The following is a 24,798-nucleotide window of genomic DNA, read 5'->3' as shown; positions in this document are numbered from 1 at the left end:
GATCACGTCACTGGCAGCTGTCACCTCACGTGAACCAAACAATCAGAGAGCTTGCAGAGTTATCCGTTCCCATTGCCGTTTACGTTGGCAGTGCATAACTAAACAGCACCCGCTCTTATAAACTTTTTGAAACGATATACATCTATGATCTACTCCATACTACTAGACATATAGAAGACTTTCCTCTCAGAATTTGAGATGTAAACCTGATTGGGAGAAATTTATACTCACTAGTAGACAAAATTCCTGTACGGGCTGTACGGACAAGCATCGTCGTCGATGAATTCACGAGTCAATCAATCAAAGACTGGATCTACTGCCGAGCTCGTTCGCTGGTTGGTTTTTGAGCTGATAAGTTCGGCTGGTACTAATTTGTTGTGGGAGAAAAACACGGTTGACTAGCTGATAAATTCTGACTGAAACCAATAAGCGAACAGGCTTACCAGTTCCAGCTGCCATGAATTATCACGAAATGCAGTCTTTCAACATTCACTCGGTTTAGCTGCAATATTAGCAACCGTATTTACAAGAACAGGGGTTACAGGAAGGTAGTGGAATATCTGTCAACGCCTCCCAACATATCAAATTCGAGGAAAGCAGCGGAACTAAACCTTTCGAGCAAATTTAGCAACCGGTATTTACAGCATCAACACACAGATAAACTTTATGTGATGATTTTCTTTCTTTTTTATTAAAAAAAAAAACTCCCTGACCACGGATACAACCGAAATTTCCAGTGTGTTCAACATCCAACCACCAGCCAAATGTTCTGTTTGACTCAAGTAAACATAAAAACTAAAGACTTTCTTGATACCATGGATAGGCAAGGAAACAAGTCATTTCTATTTTCCCTTGGTAGAAGAATTTTGTGTAATCTCATGATTAAACCAGTCATTGTTCTCCCATCAAAAGGTATTATTATACAGGCTTGATGTACCCAAACTACAGAAACCACCACACACATGACATAGAAGAAACGTCTGGTGTTGGCAAGAAGGCACTAACATATAACAAGCCCACCAAATTCAAGGCAAGGCATCATGTAACGGTTTCCCCCAGGTATCGCCCGATTCTTTGCTTTCTTTTATCCCATCCTCATCTCCGCCTATTTACAGATTCAGCTGTGTGCGCCCAGCATTCTCATTATTACTCCGTGACGCAGGAGTGCCTGTTTACAGATTCAGTCATTCTTTGTGTGCTCAGCATTCCCATTGTTACTGGGCGACACAGCGGCGCCACACTGCACCATTTGCAGTTGGATTTGTAACATCTGGATAGAAGATGTACAGTTTATCAGTGTTGATGGAAATTATTGATAATTTGATATATCAATGAAAGAAATCCATATGCATTATGTTATGTCAAGCATGTCTTTGTAAAGTAAAGGTGAAACAACAATTAGCCTAATAATTGCCGTACGTGCATGAATGCAACAGGCTGGTCCAATCTAGTTACTGAGTGCTATACAAGAAAAACATTCACAACTTGAGAGAAAACACGTCAGATTGTGTAACTGTTCAAAGCTCGAACTTGCAATCTACACTAAAATGTAGATCATATATGCCAACCAAGATTGTTAAAATGGATAGAAAAGACACTTGTGTGCTACATGCTGTTTTGTAGGAATCAATGATAACTTAGGTTGCATGCTATGGATGGCATATTTGCATATTTATACCAGTACTCAATTACAAGCAGATTATTACATATCCATACTTTTAACTTGTGTTAACATAGTCAGAAGGTATTAAAAACATCACACAGATACCTAGTGCAACACATTCATTTTCATGTGTGATCATGCAATGAATGAATCATTGGATAGATGCAAGTTAAGTCAAATACTCAATTGTGATTCAGAAACTATCCATCCATGTCGGATGTCACACAAGTCATCAGTACACATGAAGATCACAGAGTATGCAGCTTTGCATGATTGCAGCTAAAGATGAGCTTGCAACAGAAATATCTACGATATTGCAATTTGCAAGCAGTCAATGTAGACCTATCTCTAGCTCATTATAGCTTGTATGCAGCGCTTGTTGATCACATCATAAAGTAGCATGGAAGGATGTAATCTGAGTACTTTTGCCATCAAGATTCTTTCTTACCTCAATCTGACTCTTAATAAAGTTTTCCTGTGCCTTCTGCAGTGAATTTTCAAGATCCCTTGTGCTTGTTCCTGAACCAAAAGCACCATTTGAATTAAAAGGCAGAGGCACTAAACCGTCGGTGCTGTTTCGGAACTGCATTTCTTGGTCTTTTTGTGACTGATTGGAGCTACTTGCTTCAGATTGTGGTGTCCTTGACGTAGACTGGGGAGGACCGGACCTGCTGGTTGAATACAACATACATATTAGTATTATGCTTTTTTTATCATAACACCCCTACATTTTATTATGCTGTAAATATAGTAATAATTAAATTATAGTGAATACAAAGTACCGAAAAGTAGACAAGCATAGTTAACCACCCAATTTCGCAAGATGAAAAACTTTGCGATTAGACTTTAGACAGTTCCAGAAACATACCTGTTTAGGGTGTTTGCTGGAGGATAAACAAAAGATCTTCCATACAAAGAAGCTGCCGCTGCAGCAGCTTCAAGTTTTGCTTGGCGCCTGCTCATGTTCTCACCTGGTGCTCCTTCTGAGGATGGAGTAGCAGTACCTGCAGCTGCCTTTTCTCACATCAAAACAGCAAACACAAATATAGACTGACCACAGAGTGCAGTCCTCTATGATACTAATAAAGAAAACTAAAATCAGAATATGTGACGGGGGGAAATAAGATCAGATAAATAAAAGGAAACTCACCAGGCTGAACTCCAGCTTGAGCTCCATGTTGTCGAGCTGATGCAGCATGTCCATTATCTGCGGGAATGATTGGAGCTCTGCATGTAGGGCAAGTGTGCTGGCGCTCTAGCCAAGACCTTAGACAATGCACATGGAACAGATGCCCGCAGAGCAGTTTCTTTGCTGTAGTCATCTCCTCACGGCAAATAATACATGTAGCATCGCTCCTGAATACAATAAAATTCAAATGACAACAAGTTTTATAGTCGAGTCAACTGAATCACCAAAGTTACAATATAAAACTTACGCATCGAGCTCTTCTGCTGTAGCATCTGGAAAGCGCTCATTCATGTTGGAAGTGATCTTTCTGTAGCGTACATAATCTGCAATGCGAATTCTGAAGTTGCGGAAGGTCTCATATAGCTCACGAATCAAGTGCAGGGGGACACCATAATTCCTGATATCAGTATAATGAATCAACCACCATAGTTTACATTATAGTATCAGAGTACCATAATAAGAGAACTTACAGGAAGATAGCTATAAAGAAGAGCATGTATAATGACAAGTGCACAAGGTCACTGATGAGCTCCAAGTAAAATGTATACACTGCCTTTCTCTCCCATTGACCTTCCATTAGCATGTCACTGACATAGAATATATACTTCACGAATGTTGATACTGTGGATGTTGCTAGTATCATATACCTGAAACATGATTTATACTTGTTAGCTATTATTGAGAATTTTGGATCTTAAAATGTTACATCAATAAATAATTGCCAGGTATTTAGAAATAAGAACTATAGGGTTACTACCCAGCCTGTAAGGCATACCACTTGCCTTGGAAGCAAGAAGCAAAGAAATTATAGTATAGCTGGAGTTTCATGGTAAATGGACCAAATACTTTGCAGTCATAACTGCTCAAGCCTTTACAGACATAACTGCACAAGCCTGTAGACTAACATCTCGTAATATAGCAAGAAGAGCATATAGATGAACTGATTAGCAAGCTTGAGACAGTTAAGGTAGTGAAAGTAAGATATATACATGGCTTAGAATATATATATATAAAAAGGGCGTACCCAATGCAGAGAGCTCCCGCTCTGTGCGGGGTCTGGGGAAGGGTGTCAGTGGCAAGACTTACCCTCGCCTGTGCAATGCGAGGAGACCGTGACTCGAACCCGGGACCTTCCGGTCACAGACGGTAAGACTCTACCGCTTGCACCAGGCCCGCCCTTCTTAGCATATATATATATAATAAAAAAATAACTGCAAAGCAGGCATTATTCATGTAGTATAGGGCAGTGCAAAGGACGGTACACAAAATGGAAAGAGATTACATTGCTGAAGAATTAAGACCTTTGTGGCAGGCATGGTACAATGCAACTACAAAAAGACACTCGCTTGATATACAGACCTAATATGTAGTACTTCTCCGTTTTGCAAATATTTGTCCATTATCTTGGGAAAGGAAAAAGTCTACTTAACCCCCCCACCTATCAACCATGGTCTACTTCACCCCCCAAACTATAAAACCGTCTATTTTACCCCCTGAACTTTTCAAAACCGTCTATTTTACCCCACCCCCCCCCTCGGGCGGTTTTCGACGGTGGTTTTGCTACAGTAACAGTGGTTTGCTACGCTACCTGTGGTTTCACCTTTTTCTTTTTTTATTTATTTTCGCTGAATCTTTGAAAAATCATAGTAAATCATAGAAAAATCATAAAATGGAAAATCCAATTTTGTTGGACTCCACATGAGTAGATCTACATAGTTAACATATAATGTGGTATGCTTTAGTACAAAGGTTTTGCTGTACCTTTAGATTAATTGGAAAATCTAATTTTGTCTGTAATTAATTGGAATTTATCTATAACTAAGTTATACATGGTCCAATGAGTACGAAATTTTTACTATAGTTCAAGCATACAATAATTAGCCTACCATAAAAATTTCACCATAATTGGACCACAGAAGCTGCAGCTATGAATTGTTCCAATTAATTACAGACAAAATTGGATTTTCCAATTAATCTAAAACTACAGCAAAAATTTTGTACTAAAGCATATCATATTATATGTTCATTGTGTAGATCAACTCATGTGGAGTCCAACAAAATTAGATTTTCCATTTTATAATTTTTCTGTGATTTACTATGATTTTTTAAAGATTCACCAGAAATAAATAAAAAAGAAAAAGACAAAACCGCCATCACTATAGCAAAACCACCGTTACTGTAGCAACCACCTTCGAAAACTGCCCAGGGGGATAAAGTAGACGGTTTTGAAAAGTTCAGGGAGTAAAATAGACGGTTTTATAGTTTGGGGGGTGAAGTAGACCATGGTTGATAGGTTGGTGGGGTGGGGGGGGGGGGGGTGTTTGGGGTTTAAGTAGACTTTTTCCTCTTGGGAAATGTCATATCAAAGAGTTTGACCAATTTAATCAATCTCTACCCCTACTCTAATAATGTTGCGAAAGAGGACAAATTATTGTAGCATGTCACATTGATACAGTGATAAAATGAAAACCGAGTGCAGAATTTCCACGCACACAAAAAAGACATTTAGGCGAAACTGAAGAAAAGGAAATTGAGCTTACTCAAAGGAGAAGAAGATGGCAACAGATGCCTCCCGCTTCTGTATGAGTGACCTGAGCGAGTTAGACAGGAAGAGGCAGTCGACGGTGAGCAGGAAAACCATGAAGGAGACGATCCTGATGTGCGAGAGCAAGGGCACGGAGGGCGTGGTCTCGATGTACTCGACCCTCTTCTGCGCGAGCCAGTGCAGCGCCTTGACGAGGAGCAGCGCGGCGACCATGGCGAGGAAGGACACCGAGAAGTCCTGCCGGAAGATGGTGACGGCGAAGAGGATCTCGATGACCTCCCGCCAGGCCTGCTCGTTGAGGCGCTCGACCTCGGCCTCCCGGAGCGAGCCGAGGAAGAGGCGCCTGGCGAGCTGCCAGGCGACGCACATGGCAACGAGGCCCGTGTTCAGGAGCAGCACGAAGCAGATCTTGGACGTGGAGAGGTACACCATCGCCGGGTAGAACTGCTCCCGGCTGCTGAACGCGTAGTACGCCGCCGACGCCGTCGCCAGCAGGCTGAACGCCGCGTACGTCGGTAGTCGGATCATCTTCGCCACCGGGGGCCGCCGCCCGCCCGCGGGAAATCACCCAACGATTTCCGCAACGAAACCGCACCAGAACACCAGATCGCCTAGAACAAACAAACGATCCAAATTACCAGGCGCGATATGGGAAACAAATCTCAGAAGTCAGCCAGCTAATCCAAACAAGGGGGCGGAGCCAGTGAAGTACATGCGCGATAATATTTGCAGAAAAAAAATCGAAATTGGTACGCATTAAACAGGTATACATATACACTCAGATCCGGAAAGAGATAGCCAGATAGCTTAAGTTAGGGTTTGGGAGCTCGGTTTCGCACAGCAGGAAGGTAAGAGAAGGGGTGGGCATAAGGTATACCTGGTGGGAGCTCTTCGCTGGCGAAGGACCCGACGGACCCTGGCACCTGGCGTAGGGCGGCGGCGTCGGTCGCCGTCGTCGCCACGAGAGAAAGAGGGGTGAACGCCTGAACGGGAGAAGAATCCCAAGAAACAGAAACAGGAGGGGTGGAAGTGAAACGCAGTCCGGGGCTGTTTTGCCTGGGCCTGCAGACTGTAGTAGGCCTGGAAACTACTTGTGTAGGCCCATGGTATAGGCCCATTGGTCCAACACAGATCATTCAGGCTTTGTTTGAAGGAAAAAGTCAATTTTACCTCCCTAAATTATCATTAAAGTCTAGTTTTCCTCCCTAAACTCTAAAACCAAGTAAACCACCTCACTCAACTTTTAAAACCGTTTATTTTACCTCCCTGACCAGGTTATAGGTGTTTTTTAAAGGTGGTTGTCTTTTATTTTTTATTTATTTCGGCTCAATTTTTTAAAAAATCATAGTAAATGATAGAAAAATCATAAAATAGAAAAAATCTAATCTTTTTGGAGTCCACATGAGTATATCTACACAGTGAATATATAATATGGTATGTTTTAATACAAAAATTATGTTGTAGCTTTAGATCTATGCTTTTCTATAATCAATTCAAGGCTGTAGTTTCTATGGTCCAATTATGGTGAAACTTTTTATGGTGTGCTAATTATTATATCATTGAACTGTAGTAAAAATTGCATGCTCATTGGATCATGTAACTGAGTTATAGATTTTTTTAGTTTTATGCTTATTAAATAGTTTTTAAAATAGTTAAAAGTGTGTAAAAATAGAAACAAGTATGAAATTTTTACTACTATTAAAGCATAGAATAATTAGACCGCCATAAAAATTTCACCACAATTGGACCATAGAAACTGCAGTTATGAATTAATTACAGAAAAGCATAGATCTAAAGCTGCAGCAAAAACTTTGTACTAAAGCATATCATATTATATGTTTACTATGTAGATCTACTCATGGAGTAAAAAAAAGGTTTTTCTATTTTATAATTTTTCTATGATTTACTATGATTTTATTATATGTTTAAACTATCTTTGAAACCACCTATAATCAGGTAAGGAAGGTAAAATGAACGTTTTTAAAAATTGAGGGAGGTGGTTTACCCGATTTCGAGTTCAGGGAGGAAAACTAAACTTCGGGGATAGTTCAAGATGTAAAATGGACTTTTTCCTTGTTTGAATATAGTACAGACATGGAGAATTTGAGATCAAATTTTGACCTTTGTCTCTTCTTCTGATGAATTTTATATTGAAGTATTTATTTATAAGAAGTATATTTTTTGCGAGTACAGACACGGATGCTCATGAGCGTACATTGGATCCAATTAAATTAGAAAACTAAATAAAACATTTTTTATGTTGGTCAACAAATTACAATGGTTTATGCGTTCACGAAGATACCACAAATCATAATAATATTGTACATTTTTCTTTCACTATATCGCTCCCAGGCTCAGGAACCAGCTAAATAGAACGTCTGAACCGTTGCTTGACCCGACAAAAACCATGAGTTAAATTTGCAAAACTCTTAGGCCCATTTAAACCCTTGGAATTGAATTCATTCTAATAATTACAATTAGCCATCATGGCGTCATACGCGGGCCGCTCCTGCTGCTCCCCGTAGCCGGTCTGATCACCGACAAATCCTCCAGAAACCTCTCCACAAAGCAATGTGTCGAGAGAGGGCTCTGGTAGACATTGTAATGAAACACCTTGCGTCTCGCATGCCATAACGCCCAAAGGCGAATCACCACACGTATCACAGCATCATGAAGCATAGATTTCATAACGATTGATAGCCATGAGCTTGCATCCTCCTCATTGATCATACTCAAAGCTTCAGTAATATCCTCCTTCTCCAACGTGAAAAACGGTTTGCAGCAACGGGACAATTTTTTTGTAGGGGCAGCTGGTGATGGAGCCGCCCCTACAATGACGTGCTCGGGAGCCCAGAGACCAGCCGCCCCTACAAATACAACAGTAAGGGCGGCTGGTGATACGAGCCGCCTCTACAAATGAGTCTGATTTGTAGGGGCAGCTCACTCACCAACCGCCCCCGGTGTTGCTATTTGTAGGGGCGGCTCAATCACCAGCCGCCCCTACAAATCACTGGACGGCCCGATCTATAAAATAACACCCAAACCCTAGCCTGATCCCACACCGACGCCTCTCTCAGACACCACTCAGCCACTCCTCTCAGCAGCCGCCTCCCGTCCCCTCCCCTCTCGTCTTCCTCGTCTCCCCCACGGGACAGATCCAGCAAAGGATCCGGTGCTCCTCATCTCTCCCTTCCCATTTCTCCTCAGCCCCGACGCGCCTATCCCCAGCCCGACGCGGCGACACCATGTCCCTCCCCCATCCCGCCGCCCCATCCCCCACTCCCTCCCTCTCCCTCCCCCTCACCCTCTCCATAGCCGGTGGTGACTCCTCCCTCTCCCCGGTGACAGCGGCGGCCTCTCTCTGCCACTCCGCAGCGACGACGGTGCCTCTCTGTCTCCCCGGCGACGGCAGCGCCTCTCCCTCTCCCCGGATCGGGTGGCAGGAGGAGCAGCAACAGCGGGCTGGCCCAGATCTGGAGCAGCGGCGGTGGTGGCCTATCCCCATCGACGGCGGCGCCTCTTCCATCTCCCAGGATTCGATGGTGGGCGGAGCAACAACAACAGTGGGCTGGCCTAGATCCGGAGCAGCAGCGGGCGAAGTAGCAGCAGCAGCAGCGGTGGCCTCTCTCCCTCTCCCCTGTGACGGTGGCGGCGCTCCTCCCTCCCCTTGGCACGGCGGCACCCCTCCCTCCCCTTGGCGCAACGAGGGGGCCAGATCCGGGCGGTGGCTGCGAGTCGCCATGGCCGGCCTCGGTCGTCTCCGACCAAGTCCCGTTCCTTGCCTTGCCTTGTTGCTAACAGCAGGTTGACAATTGCAGCCAGGTAGTCTAGGATTCAGTACATGCAAGCTCTGTTCTTTTGTAGCTTCATTCAGCATTTAGTCATTGTGTTGTCTGAATTTTGCAGCACGTCGGTGCATAGCTTGGCTCTGGTTTCAGGTTTGTCTGGTGTAGATCGAGTGAGAGGAACTGCAGTGCATGATTCTTTGAGTTTGTTTTAAGATTTTAAGATGGTTGCAATGTCAGAGCCCTTTCTACGTGAGTTTCTGCATAGTTTATTTCAGCAAATAGCAAGTGTGAACTAGCTATTAGTATTTACACTTGCTATTGGGTTGAAATACAAATTTATGACATCCTTTTGAAGGCATTATGTTCATTTACAATCAAATTGTTGTTTCTCTATGTTGTGTCTGGTCGCCTGTAGTGGATCTACATCAAAGTAGAATATGCCTGTGAAGTTGCATTGAATGCTTCTATCTGAAAAGAACAATTCTACTATCAACCATTTCAATTTAGGACATATGAACGCTAGTTTAATAACTTTGTAACTAACAATGGGATAATAGTACATTAATGTTAACTAGTTCAAATTTATCTTTGTTCACAGGATTATCTTGCTCAATTTGACAACACTTCTGGAAAGTAATGTTCTTCCTACCTGTTTTTCTCAATGTGCTTTATTGTTGTGTGTGTGTACAACATTCCTAGTTTGGATTTCAGAAACCATTTGAATCTTGTATGAATGGTACTGTGCAGAAAATGTCCGTCAGTAGGGCTATAAATGATATGCTAGTTGAAGCTATAGTTTCTTTTCTGATATGTTGATTGTTGCTGTTAACCAAGCACAATAACTTTCTTGAACTTTGACTATTTGATAGTTTTTCTGTCATTGTGTATTGGACTGTCGGCTTAGGATGTACTTGAATGACCAATATATGCCTTACTGTGATTTTGAATGTGCTCAACGTGCTGAATCATCATAGATGTGCACTCCTGAGTCACTTTGCATGTGTTATCTAAATTCTAACGCTACCACATTGGCCCTCCTATGCTTGCAGCTCTGATCTGGAGCTAGCTATAGCACTTCAACAGCAAGAGTTTGAGCGGCAACCACAAAGGTTTCAAGCTCCACCACCACAGCAGCAACAACAACAACAGTAAGTATAGGAGCCAGGGATTACATATGTCCCTGCGAAGTCTTAATTATAACATCAAAGTTTATATTGTGTGTTCACTTGTTCTGTAAATTTATTGTGTGTTCACTTGTTCTGTAATCCATGAATATCACCAAAGTTTATATTGTGATACTTCCTGAAATATCATACCAACTGTATGCTAAGCACTATGATATCAAAAAGGAAAAATCATCCATGTATCTCAGTATCATTTTCATGTCTTTGTGAAAGTGCTAAGATGAATAACTGTATGCTAAGCAGCCCTTCTGTCGAATTTGAATTGTAAATTTAATTTTTTTTTGCGGAAAAATGATTTCTAGGGGCGGTTGGTACTGTAGCCGCCCCTACAAATCAATTTGTAGGGGCGGCTGGTGTTCCCAGACCGCTCCTATAAATTGATTTGCAGGGGCGGCTACAGTACCAACCGCCCCTACAAATCGATTTGTTGTAGGGGCGGCTGGTAACACCAGCCGTCTATACAAATCGATTTGTAGGGGCGGTCTGGGAATCGCCTCTACAAATGTATGATTTGTAGCCACCCTTTCATAGGGACGGCTGGTAAAACCGCCCCTACAAACGGTTATCAGCCGCTCCTTTAAAAAAAGTTTTTCTACGCAGTGGCAAAGCCCACACCGATCGCCATGTGGCACTCGAGGAGAGCATGTTTCCAGGAATCCGGCTCTCCACATAGACTACATCGAAAATCATCTGCCATGTTCCTGCGAAACCTTAAGTCTTGAGTAGGTATAGTCTGGCGTGCAAGCCGCCACAAAAAGACCCTAACCTTTGAAGGTACCTTCACTTTCCACAAATCAGTCCACTCTTTTTCATCTGCCTTCGTGTCCGATCTGTCGGCCGTGTGATCTAGCCAGGCTGTCCGCTTCTCCCTATTATGCACCAGCAACTATAGGCAGACCTGACTGAAAAAATCCCCGACTTCTCATACTGCCATGCCCAAAAATCCTCTTGCTCGACGTACACAGTGATATGCTAAAAATAATATCAGCGTCCATTGGAATAAAGAAATCCCCCACCAGCTGCCTGTCCCAAGAACGTCCAGGATCAATAAGCTCACTAACTTTTTGTGGGTTATCTTTGGTACAGCAAACAGGCCGCATGCCCGCATCAAGCCTTCCCTCGGCAACCAGTTTGACGTCCAGATATCAGTCTGTTTGCCCGTTCCGATCCTCCTAATCAGGCCCTGCACCAAGGTGTCTCTCCCCTCAATAATTGATCTCCAAATGCACGATGGAGAAGCACCAATAGGCGCCTCCAGAAAATCCCTCTCTGGGAAATAAACTGCCTTCAGAATGCGAGAGCTCAAAGCCCTCGGGTCTTGCAGTATCCTCCATGCCTGGCAAGCAAGAAGGGCTAAGTTAAAAAGCTCCATATCACGGAAGCCAATCCCTCCCATGTACTTCGGTTTGATCATATCTTCCCAAGCAACCCAACAAGTCCGATGCTTCCCTTCTTTGCTCCCCCACCAGAAGCTCCGTAGCAAGCTGTCGAGATGTTTGCAAAGGCCCCTTGGTAATGAAGCAGGACATGGAATAGGTAGGAATCACTGGTAAAAAAAGGGCTTCTATTTTCGGCTGCCAACCCCCTTTATTCCCGGTTATGCAGTCGGGAATAGGAGTTCAGGAATAAAGGGTTAGTAGCCGGGAATAGAAGTGGACATTTAGTGCCGCGTGAGACGAAATACGGTGAATTACATATTGAAAACAATATAATTTTGCATCAACCTCCACAAATATTTGTCTCCTAGGGCACAATAGACCATTTGGCAAAGTTTGGCACCATTCCGGATCATTTAGGGGGTGGACCAAGTTCAATGTATAATTAATCGGTGAATTCGCGCGAAAATTCAATTAAATTAAAAAAAGTACCAAACCACCTTAGAAAAATCTCAAACTTGGTGGTGGCTACACACAGGGCATTTGTAGTCTTGAGAAAAGTTTTAGCCCAATCCGGCACTGGAAAGCACATGGACCTTAGAATCCTAGAGAATCTAGGTGTATAGATAGGGTTCGACGAAAGGTTCTATATACCTCTGTGAAGCACATCGACTCTGCCTATGTCGAAATGGCTTCAAATTTTTTGGCAGTCATTTACACCCAAAATATGGCCCCACACAAGATCTTAGATTTTTCTGATAATTATTTTTATTATTACATTTTTCTTTGTGCCGCGTGAGACGAAATACGGTGAATTACATATTGAAAACAATATAATTTTGCATCAACCTCCACAAGTATTTGTCTCCTAGGGCACAATAGACCATTTGGCAAAGTTTGGCACCATTTCGGATCATTTAGGGGGTATTTGTCTCCTAGGGCACAATAGACCATTTGGCAAAGTTTGGCACCATTTCGGATCATTTAGGGGGTGGACCCAGTTCAATGTATAATTAATCGGTGAATTCGCGCGAAAATTCAATTAAAGTGAAAAAAGTACCAAACCACCTCAGAAAAATCTCAAACTTGGTGGTAGCTACACATAAGGCATTTGAAGTCTTGAGAAAAAGTTTCAGCCCAATCCGGCACTAGAAAGCACATGGACCTCAGAATCCCAGAGAACCTAGGTGTATAGATAGGGTTCGACGAAAGGTTCTATATACCTCTGTGAAGCACGTCCACTCTGCCTATGTGGAAATGGCTTAAAATTTTTTTGGTAGTCATTTACACCTAAAATATGGCCCCACACAAGATCTTAGGTTTTTCTAATAATTATTTTTATTATTACATTTTTCTTTGTGCCGCGTGAGACGAAATACGACAAATTACATATTCAAAACAATATAATTTTGCATCAACCTCCACAAATATTTGTCTCCTAGGGCACAAGAGACCATTTGGCAAAGTTTGGCAGCATTCCGGATCTTTTCGGGGGTGGACTCAGTTCAACGTATAATTAATCGGTGAAGTCGCGTGGAAATTCAATTAAAGTGAAAAATTTACCAAACCAATTCAAAAAAATCTTGAACTTGGTGGTGGCTTCACACTGGGCATTTGAAACCCTAATAAAAATTATGAGATCAATCAGGCACTAGAATGCACATGAACTAGAAAATTCAAAGTATAGTTAACAAAAGAATATAATCAATTAAAGGGTCTTTTCTCTTATTAAATAAATGTTTGGGTGCTTTCTTGTCGAGAAAGTGACTTAGTTCAGATGGCTAGCTAGTGCGCTGTGGTTTGGACCTTGGCTATGAGGTCGTGGGTTCAATGCCTGGCTGCCCCATTTTTTTGTCCAGCGCGACTATATTATTTTATCAAGAAAGATTTTATCCCGGTTATAACCTAGAGCCGCGACTAAAGGTCATCCTTTAGTCCTGGCTGGATCCTCAAGCCAGGAGTAAAGATTTATTCCAGGTTGGAGGGTCCAGCCGGGACTAAAAGATAACCTTTAGTCCCGGCTCTGGGCTATAACCGAGACTAATTGTTGCCTGCCGTCGCCACACACTTGGGGCAGGAACTTTGTATCCTTGTTTGAGGATACAACCGGGACAAATAGTCCCTTTAGTCCCGAACACAAAAATAACAGGACTAAAGGCAAAAATAGAGGCGGGATGAACTGTCTGTTTTCTAGTAGTGAATAGCCTGAACCATAGATTTTATGAGAACTTCCTTCCCACCCGCTGACAAGCACTACTCCATCCGTCCCTGGATATTGTTCCATACTCTGTCTTTAAGATATTTGAAGGCTCTATTAGCTGAATTCCCGACGTCCTTAGGCATACCCAAATATCTGCCATTCAACGCTTCCATATGTATATTCAGCAGCTCCATAACTGGGACTACAATTCTACTGTTGCTCGCTCTGAGTTGTGTAGATTGATTGCTAGACTTGACCTTCCATTAGGTATAGGTGAGTCACAGGCATGAGAGGATTACATTGTTCTTGCTCATAACCCTAGGTTTGCCAAGGTTTCTAGATAGACCACCACTAGAGATCTTGGTAACCTATTTACTGAATGCTATGATAAGCTTAAAAATGTTGTGTTGCCTGCTGTTTCTTCTGTTGCTTTGACTTCAGATATTTGGTCTGGTAATGCTAAGGAGGACTATATTAGTGTTGTTGCTCACTATGTGAATGCTAATCGAGAGTTATAGAAAAGGGTTATTGGTCTTAGGCTGATTGAGGTTAAACATTCTGATGAAAACATTGCTGAAAGAATTGCTATTGTGGTTGAGGAGTATTGTCTGATTGACAAGATTTTCTCTGTCACTCTAGACAATGCTTCTTCTAATGCTAAGGCTATGAACACTTTGACACCTTGATCCTTTGGATCCTAGTAACCGTAAGTACAGTCTTGTACATCAATGTTGTGCTTGTTATATCATTAATCTCATTGTAAAATCTGGATTAAAGAGGTTGAAACCTTACACAGAAGATTTTAGAACTGCAATTAACTTCTTAAATTCCTCTAATCAAAGAATTGCATTGTTCAAGGAATACTGTAATGCTAAGGGTGTTAGACCTAGAAAGTTTGACTTGGATATGGATGTTAGATGGAATTCTATTTACCTGATGCTTAAGCACTTGGTTCCATACAAGAATATATTTTCTGTGGTCATTAATTCTCATTATGGTTCACAATTATTGACTACAAATCATTGGTATTTTGCTGAGAAGTTATTGGAGTTCCTAGAACTCTTCTATGACTTCACTGTTGTTCTGTCTGGTGTTTATTATCCTATAAGTCCACTTGTTCTACATCATATCCTAGAGATTGCTTCTCATTTGCATGCATGTGAAAAAGATTATAATCTGAGAGCTATTGTATATCCTATGAAGATTAAGTTTCTTAAATATTGGTAGGACATACCTCTGTTATATTCATATACATTCATTCTTGATCCTAGAGCTAAGATGAGAGGTTTCTTTAATGTTCTGCAACTACTTGGTGAATACATTGGTTCTGAGTATAGTTCATACTATGCTGATGTCAAAACTGAATTGTATAAACTGTTTAACAAATATGAGAGCAAGTTTGGTGCAGCTAGGTCTCAAAGGGTTGCACAACCATCACATCATACAGGTAAGAAAAAATAGGCATGGGGAAGAATCTTTGGCCGTGGATCAGGTGTTATTGGTGATGAGGACATCACTCCTTCGCATGTACCCATTAATCCTCAAACCATTATGCAAGGTTCAATGACCCGGACTCGAATACGTCAACTCAATTTAGAGGTGAGCTCGTTCTTAAGCGATCCTTTTCATACTTTTAAGAATAAACTACTACCTAATGATGTTATCTTACTTAGGAACATTGAAGAGGGTCATGAGGGACTTAGAGGAAGAGGTGGTGGCATTGACGACCAGCTAGGACGTTCAACAGAAAACAGAGGCCCGGTCCAACATGATTTTGAGTCTGCCTTAAACTGGTCACCAGGACGCATCCGGACTTCGTTTTCGATGATCCACATATGGTTGGAAAGCTAATTTGATAAGAAAGTCAATTCAAGTGGTCTCACGTCAAAAGTCCTTCAGAATCAATAGGAATCGTCGAAACAAGTCAGTGTCCAGAATCTATCAGGGTGCTGCGACACCGTCTTTTGGTCCGTTGGACCGTGTATCGTGTTTGGGCCATTAGGGGGCACGTTCAGGGTAGGCGACGACCCTAAGACCTTTATAATCATACGCCGCCGTCGTCATTAGGTTTTGGGTTTTACTTAGATTAATCTGTCAAGAATAGTTTCGTCGTTCATCGGTTTGTGAGACCCCAACTTTATGAGATTAATCATTCATCTGCAATTTGGTTGCTTTTTTCTTGTTCTTACTTGTATTCTTCGTTGCATAGGCAGGGATTAGCCTTCTTAACGAGGTCAACCGGATCCGTATCTCGGTTGATAACTAGAGGAGTTGTGGTGCTAAGATTATAGGGTTTGATCTTTCGATCTAAAGCCGGATCGGTGTGTCATTCTGTGCCACAACGATAGTTCCCACTATTTGACAGAAGATCGGGATCCCCGTTCCCATTAAGTGGTATCAGAGCTAAGGTATACCGTTAGGTTCATATTTATCCCCTAGTTTGAAGTGTTTCGCATTTGTCCCATAGTCCAGTGCCATACTTTTTTTTTCTTGTCCTAGAACCTTCCGCGCCGTAGCCTTTGCATATTTCAGTTTCAGAGTCCGTCGTGTTGAGTTTTTTCCTGGTCGAGATCTTGTTGCTGGTTAGGTCGTGTTAGAGTCCAGTTCGTGTGTTTTCCCCCATCGTTTCCATCAAATCTTTGTTGCCGTGACCAATTTTACGCGTATTATTCCTGTTTTATCCTCTAATTCGGAGCCAATTCTTAAAACTAGTCTAGTTTTCGCATACGAACTCGAATTTCGACGTTCCATATATCAAAATTGATCAAAAAAAATTTTAGATCCGTCCAGCCTCTGTGTTGTTGGGGTTGGAAAATTTTAATTTGGTCAAAAACTGGTCACACGATCCTCTTTTCGTGGTCACAAGCTTTTTATCGATTTTGAGCACGTCTTCTAAAATTTCCACAGACCACGTCTTTCACTTGTTTAAGCTCATATTTTCCGTGGTTACTTCTTTTGTGTTTCTAAGTGAAGAAAAAATATCAGAAAAAAAGAAAAAGAAAAAGTCAAAATTTCCCAAAAAAAACAACGACAGCACAAAAAATAGAAAAAAGAGAGGGGCAAAAGAGGAACAATATCTAGAGGAGCACATAGAGAAGGTCAAAGTGAGTTGTGTTAGCGTGTGCTGTCTGGTTCCTTATTTGTTTTGCTGTTGCTATCCACCATACTTGTTTTTCACACACCTGTTACCTTGCTATCTACCATACTTATTTGTCACATACCTGGTACTTGAAACATTTTAGACCAGCAATGAGAACAACTACTTTGGACTATAATTCAGAATTACTTTCTGTTTCTGACTTGTATGCTAAATATACATATTATTCTTTGTGTGCCTTCCAAGCTCCACAAACTCTTCAGATCAGTACAGAAAAATGGCCTTGCAATCTCGGTACCACTGCCTCACAGGTATCATAAACCAACCGCCGGTTGTACCGTCCACTGCTTGTGTTGGTAAGAACTTTGTAAGAGCTTGGTAAGATGCTTCCATTTGTTGTGAAAAGTGACACCACTGCAACTGCAACCATGTAGTTATTTGGTAGGGATAACTTTCACTGTTTGTTCCTGTTTTTTGTGTTTACAATGGCAGGAGATCAGACTGGAGATAACAATCCTAAGGGTTTCAACGAGTGTGTTAGCCAAGAGCAACTGCAAGCTGTTGTAGAGGATGCCCAAAAAAGGATGAATGAGATCGTCAGGAAGGCCATCACTGACGTACTCATTGAACTCAACAGTGGCAACAACATGGAGAGATTGGACAAACGAATTTCCACGCTAACCGACAAGGTTACTGAGTTAGAAACCTTTATGGCGGGCAATAACGACATCTCCGACAACAACACTGATGGCCTCTTTCTAGAAGACACGACGCATGATGCTAGTGGGAACATAGATCGAGCAGTCTTCCAACAAGCAAGATTACGACGACGTCTTCCCCGCAACACAACAGGTATGGGAGGTGTCCACCACCATCAAGGTAATAATCATCGTGTGCCCGATGATCCTTATGCTAAGATTAAGTTCACAATACCATTTTTTGGGTCATTATGATGCTGAGGGATATCTTGATTGGGAGATGATGGTAGAACAAACGTTTAGTGCTCACCTTGTGCCTGAGCATCATAGAGTTCGATAAGCTACTAGTGAGTTTAAGGATTTTGCCATTATTTAGTGGAATGGGCTAGCTGCACAGGATATTTTACCTTGTACGTGGGAAGAACTTAAGATAGCTTTGCATGATCATTTTGTTCCTCCTTATCATAGAGACTTGCGTAAGAAATTGATGTGTTTAGAACAAGGAGAGAAATCTGTACAGGATTACTATGGTGAGCTCTAAAAAGGATTGATGCGTTGTAGTGTTGTGGAGGGGAACGAAGATTCCATTTGTTGTTTCTATTCGGGTTTGAGGCGCGAGATTCAGGACATTATTGATTATAAAGAATTTAACAATATCAACCAGTTGTTTCAGTTTGCTATGCTTGCAGAAAAGGAATTGAAGGGGCGTGAACAACAGAGCAAGAGCAAGGTTAGCACCACATACACGCCACGCTAGGCACCATCTTCAGGGCTGACCAAGCCAACCACTTTTTGGGTGCCCCCACCAGCGAGCAAGCGACCAACGGCCTCTGGAGTTACCGCTACACCTAAGGCACCTCCCGCACGACCTTCAGATTTAGGTAAAAATTCTTTGCAGGTGCCTACCAAGAGTGCCTCATCTGTTGCATCGATAGGACGCACTTCGGGCATTCAGTGCCACCGCTACCATGGCATTGGCCATATGCAGAAGGACTGTCCAAGATAGTGGGCATATATTGCTATAGAAGATGGTTACATCAGCACCTCTGACATTAAGGATGAAGAAGATCAAGATGCAGATAAGGAGGACGGCGAAGTCCTTGGTGACAAGGCCACGACGGTCTATAGGAGCATCATTGTACAACGGGTGCTCAGCTCACAAGTCCAGCAACCTGAGAAGCTACAACGCCATAACTTCTTCTAGATTTTCTTCGTCATCAGCGACCGTCGAGCACGTGTCATTATTGATGGAGGTAGCTGCAATAATTTGGTAAGTTCTGATTTGGTCAAGAAGCTTGGTTTGACCACACGTCCACACCCATGTCCATACCATGTTTAGTGGCTAAATGATTCTGGAAAAGTAAATGTAACACAAACTTGTAGAGTTTCATTTTTTATTGGTTCTTATGCTGATTCTGTTGATTGTGATGTGGTACCTATACAAGCTTGTTCACTCTTATTGGGTCATCCTTGGGAACATGATAATGATGCTACACACCATGGAAGAAGTAATAAATACACCTTTGTGCATAAAGGAAAGAAAATTACTTTGGTGCCTTTGACCCCTACTCAAATTATACAAGCTGATAGAGAACGCGCTGCTAGCTTGAATGATGTTCAATCTAAAAATCAGTAATTTGCTAATTCTATTCTCTCACCTAAAAAGGATAAGTCTACATCTATTTCTAAGGCTGAGAGGATTAAATTGAAGGGTGGTGTTATGCTTGCAACAAAATGTGACTTTGCTGAAATTTCTGATGATGATATTTGCTATGCTTTGATATGCAAACGAGCTATGTTTTTGTTTGATGATATTGTTAGCTCGGCGCCTCCTGCTGTCACTAACCTTTTGCAGGAGTATGAGGACATTTTCTAGCTAAGATACCCCCGGGGCTGCCACCTATGAGAGGGATAGAGCATTAAATCGACTTGATTTCGGGAGCAACCCTACCTAACCGTGCTGCCTATCGAACCAATTCTGAGGAGACTAAGGAAATTCAGCGGCAAGTCCAAGACCTTTTGGACCACGGGTATGTACGTGAAAGCCTTAGTCCTTGTGCCGTTCCTATACTTTTGGTTCCTAAGAAAGATGGAACTTGGCGTATGTGTATTGATTGTAGAGCCATCAATAATATTACTATTCGATATCGTCATCCTATTTCTAGGCTAGACGACATGCTTGATGAGTTGTGTGGTTCTATAATTTTTACCAAGATTGACTTGCGAAGTGGCTACCATCAAATTAGAATGAAACTTGGAGATGAATGAAAAACTGTGTTTAAAACCAAATTCGGGTTGTATGAGTGGTTAGTAATGTCTTTTGGTTTGACCAATGCACCTAGCACTTTCATGCGCTTAATGAATGAGATTTTGAGAGCTTTTATTGGTTGTTTTGTGGTAATTTACTTTGATGATATATTGATTTATTGCAAGTCTTTTGATGAACATATGGATTACTTATGTGCTGTTTTTAATGCTTTACTTGATGCACGTTTATTTGATAACCTTGAGAAGTGTATCTTTTGCACGGATCGAGTGTCTTTTTTTGGCTATGTTGTCACTCCACAGGGAATTGAGGTGGACGAGATGAAAATTAAAGCCATAAAGAGCTGGCTGTTTCCCAAACCGTCACACAGGCGAGGAGTTTTCTTGGTCTTGCAGGATTCTACCGCCGCTTCATCAAAGATTTCAGCACCATTGTTGTCCCGTTGCATGAGTTGACGAAGAAAGGGGTGGTGTTTCATTAGGGAAAGGCACACGATGAATCCTTTGTCACTTTGAAGGACAAGCTCCCCTTCCAACACAAACAAAACCACAACACACACCTCCTCGCCGCACAAATCCTAGTGCCGTCGAAAAACAAATGAGCAGGAAAACCATCCGGCCCGGGCGCCTTCGTTGGAAACATTTGAAAAAGCGCTGTCTTGATCTCCTCCTTCAAATAGGAGGCGTCCAGCTTGGCTTTCATTTCCTCTACCACTTTCCTCGGTACCACTGCGAGAAGGGTGTCCATATCCTCCGTCCCCTCCGAACAATAGAGATCTCTGTAAAAACCCGACGTTAGTTCGGCCATCTCACCTTCATCCTTTGCCACCTCTCCATCAGACTTTTTTAAAGAAGAAATAAAATTCCTCTTCCTGCGATGACTCGCCCGCAAATGAAAGAAAAGAGTATTTTTATCTCCTTCAGCTAGCCATGTAATCCGAGATCGATGTTTCCACATAATCTGCTCTCTATAATTGAGCTCCAGAATCCTCTCAACGACCTTGGTCTCGACATACGATGGGCCAACCCGCCTCCTGAACATGGCCGAAGGACTCAACTCCCCACTCGCCTAGCCTTCCAGCAACTGCGGACATCTTCTCATGCAACTCCACTAGTGTCCTCGCCCTTCCGCATTGCTGCCAAAGTCTCGGCAATCAAAGAAGGGAACCCCTCATGAGTTTTCCTCATAAGCTCGTACTTAAAATTCTTTCGTCTCCTCCTTCTGTTCTGCGCCTGAACATGGCGCCATCTCAGAAGAATCGGGCCATGATCTGATGCTGCAGCCGTCAGGTGTTGTACCTCAGCTTGCTGGAATCTAGAGCACCACTCCGTCGTTGCAAGGGCCCTGTCAAGGCGCACCCGGCACCAGGACCCCCTAACAACTTTTTCTCAAAGGTCCACTCGCGACCAACGAAGCCCAAATCATGGAAGCCACAGACATCCACCATCTCGCAGAATCCCGCAATTTGGGCAAAACTCCTCTCCTGCACGCCCACATGTTCCTTCCTATGGATGACTTCATTAAAGTCTCCGATGCATAGCCATGGCAACTGTGATGTGGCCATGATTGATTTAATCATGTCCCACGTCCTGTGTCGTTCCCCCAACTGAGCTTCACCGTACACACAAGTGAGGCCCCGTTTAGATGCAAGCCAAAAACCAAAAATTTTTAAGATTTTTCGTCACATCAAATCTTACGGCACATGCATAGAGCATTAAATGTAGGTAAAAAGAATAACTAATTGCACAGTTTGCCTATAATTGGCGAGACGAATCTTTTAAGCCTAAATAGTCCATAATTAGACAATTTTTGCCAAATACAAACGAAAGTACTACAGTAGCCAAAAGCCAAAAAATTTTGGAACTAAACGCGGCCTGAGCCGCCAAGGGTCTTCCCCGTTCTCCGTGATGATTGCATCAATATGGTACTGGGAATACAGTAAAATTTCCACTCTTGTTTTATTATTGAAGATGCCCAAGCCGCCACTGCGACCTGCAGTACTTACAGCAAAAGAACAATAAAAACCAAGAGTACTCTTCAAACTTTCTACCAACTTTCTACCCTTGCTTTGTGTACTTGAGTTTCGAGAACACAAAGCTGTTAAAATTAGGGATGAAAACGGATCGGATACGGACGGATATCACCGATATCATATTTGTTTTCATATTTCTGTCCGGATTCGGATTTGAATACAGATAGTGTCAACTATGTCGGATATGATATGATTGGATATCGACATCATAAATATGCGATTTGAGTATTCGGATACAGATACGGTATCGGATGTTGGATATCCGGACTCGAATACGGACAGATCTCAACTCCTCTAAACAAATTCGATTTCGTATACGGTCGGAAAATATCCGTACCGTTTTCATCCCTAGTTAAAATCTATTAATATCACATGGTCATAGATCTAGCCAGGTACTTCTTGTAAATAACTAGCATGTCTTAGTACATGAACTAGACAGAGAATAGAGGGAGGAGTAGTGCTAGGTTACCGACCATCATAGGCATTCGATCCAGAGGCGTCTACCATGGGCGTTACGTCGGTGTCTGCACGAGGGCAGTGACGGTCGGTGAAGGCGGTGTCGGCGATGGCGACCAGTGGTGAAGACCGGTGGCAGCGTAGCTGGTGGCTCTCCGTCACTGGCTGCCCCCCCTCTAGATCGGGTTAGGGTTTGTCGGTGGGGAGCTCGGCTCAGGCGAACCTCGTGATTAGAGCTGCCGACCCCCACCTCTATTTATTGCGCAGTGTGACAGGGGCCCTCCAGCCATAGTGGGCTGGGCGTCGTCGATCAGGGCGCTGATCAAAGGCCCAACTGGGCTGTTGGGCCCAGTTTAGGATTAGAGATCAATCTAACAATCTCCCTCTTGATCTCCTACCATCTTTCAATTTCATATCATTTACTTTTGTTCATTCCATTATAGATTAGTGCATAAAGCATGTTTCATCGTCACAATCAATTGTCGATAGATTTAATAGCTACAACACACCACTCTGTTCTGAAATAGATACTTAACTTTGGGCCTTCTTTTGTCCAGGAATTATAAGCTTTTCCTTAAACCCATGGCGGCTACATATTCTCTGAACACGTTGGGTAGTAAGTCTTTTGTAAGCGGATCCGCAAGCATCTTTTCGGTACTTATATGCTCAAGACTTATGACATGATCCCGGACTTTATCTTTCACAACATAATACTTTATGTCAATATGTTTGACAACACCACTTGACTTATTGTTGTGAGCATACTATACTGCCGGATTATTATCGCAATATAACTTAAGTGGTCTATAGATGTCGTCAACCACCTTCAAACCGGGTATGAACTTCTTTAGCCAGTTCACCTGCCTCGTTGTCTCATAACACACTACAAACTCGACATACATTGTGGACGATGTAGTGACAGTTTGCTTTGAGCTTTTCCATAAAATAGCTCCCCCTGCGAGAGTGAATACATATCCAGACGTGGATTTTCTATCATCTCCCGCATAGTCAAAATCAGAATATCCCACTATATGGAGTGAATATGATCTTCTATACGCCATCATGAGGTTTTTCATTCATTGCAAATAACGCAAGACTTTCTTTACCAATTTCCAGTGTTCTATTCCAGGATTGCTTTGGAATCTGCCAAGTAACCCAGTAACAAATGCCAAGTCAGGGCGCATACATACTTGAGCATATTGCAAGCTTCCGACAGCTGAAGCATATTGAACCGTTTTCATTTGATCGATCTCATATTGGTTCCTAGGGCATTGAAAATCCCCATATCTATCGCCCTTGACTATAGGAGCAGGTGAGGGACTACATTTGTACATACTGAATTTCTTTAAGATCTTTTCTATATATGCCTTTTGTGACAGTCCTAATACCCCTTTACTTCTATCTCGGTGAATCTCGATCCCTAGAACGAACGAAGCTTCACCAAGATCTTTCATATCAAATTTTGAGGACAAAAACTTCTTTGTCTATAGTAGTAGACTGACATCACTACTAGCAAGTAAGATATCATCCACATACAGGGTAAGGAAGATAAACTTTTTATTCTTAAACTTTGCATAGACACAATTGTCCTCTGTATTCTCTTTAAACCCAAAATTCCTTATTGTCTGATCAAACTTCAAGTACCACTGTCTTGAAGCTTGTTTTAATCCATAAATAGATTTCTTTAGGCGGCATCCCATTCGTTCTTTTTCTTCCATGATAAAACCTTTTGGTTGTGCCATGTAAACATTTTCCTCCAAGTCCCCATTGAGAAATGCCGTCTTTACATCCATCTGATGTAATTCTAAATAGTAATGTTCCACTAATGCCATTATGATTCTGAAGAAATCCTTATATGAGACTGGAGAAAAGGTCTCATTGTAATCAATGCTTTCTCTTTGCGTAAAGCCTTTTACCACAAGTCACGCTTTATATCTCTCTATATTCCCTTGAGAGTCAAGTTTTGTTTTGTAGACCCATTTACAGTCTACTGTTTTGGCTCCTTTAGAAATTATTTTCAAGTCCCAAACTTTATTGACATTCATAGATTTCATTTCATCTTCCATGGCTTCAAGCCACTTTGATGAATGATCACTTCTCATCACTACTTCAAATGAGGTGGGATCATCCTCCATTTGAAATTTCTTAGTGTTGTATACTTCATAGTCAGCAGGAATAACTGATTTTTTAACTCTTTGAGACCTTCTAGGGGCCTCCACATTTGGTACATTTTCTGTTTGAGGCTTTTGTTGCTCCCCCTCATGTGTGGCAATTGGTTCTACAGGATCCTGAAGAATAGGTTCC

General features: G+C 42.2%; 2 protein-coding genes across 4 annotated transcripts in view; one reads left to right on the top strand and one right to left on the bottom strand.

Annotated features, from left to right (window-relative positions):
* Positions 1 to 660: 660 nt before the first annotated feature.
* On the bottom strand, positions 661 to 6,430 carry LOC136481505 (ERAD-associated E3 ubiquitin-protein ligase HRD1-like). 3 transcript variants are annotated; one of them, XM_066478843.1, is made up of 8 exons: positions 6,275 to 6,430; positions 5,393 to 6,008; positions 3,323 to 3,499; positions 3,100 to 3,249; positions 2,814 to 3,019; positions 2,532 to 2,673; positions 2,112 to 2,334; positions 661 to 1,270 (listed from the first exon to the last, which is right to left on the bottom strand). In XM_066478843.1, exons 2-8 carry the CDS (start codon positions 5,923 to 5,925, stop codon positions 1,181 to 1,183), a joined length of 1,521 nt encoding a protein of 506 aa, XP_066334940.1. In that variant the 5' UTR covers positions 5,926 to 6,008; positions 6,275 to 6,430; the 3' UTR covers positions 661 to 1,180. The 3 variants fall into 3 exon arrangements, with proteins under 3 accessions (XP_066334940.1, XP_066334941.1, XP_066334942.1); XM_066478844.1 differs by having other exon boundaries at positions 2,112 to 2,331; XM_066478845.1 differs by having other exon boundaries at positions 2,532 to 2,667.
* An 8,793-nt stretch (positions 6,431 to 15,223) lies between these two features.
* Positions 15,224 to 24,798, top strand: part of LOC136479392 (uncharacterized) — a 36,668-nt gene continuing 27,093 nt past the window's right edge. The window contains exons 1-2 of the mRNA XM_066477270.1: positions 15,224 to 15,392; positions 18,430 to 18,470. Coding sequence (XP_066333367.1) covers positions 15,224 to 15,392; positions 18,430 to 18,470 — 210 coding nt within the window. The remainder of the gene's footprint in view (positions 15,393 to 18,429; positions 18,471 to 24,798) is intronic.

Source organism: Miscanthus floridulus, chromosome 9 (genome assembly GCF_019320115.1).
Source record: "Miscanthus floridulus cultivar M001 chromosome 9, ASM1932011v1, whole genome shotgun sequence".
Taxonomy (NCBI): domain Eukaryota; kingdom Viridiplantae; phylum Streptophyta; class Magnoliopsida; order Poales; family Poaceae; genus Miscanthus; species Miscanthus floridulus.
Note: the sequence above shows the minus strand (reverse complement) of the source record. Positions and strands in the feature narration are given on the sequence as shown.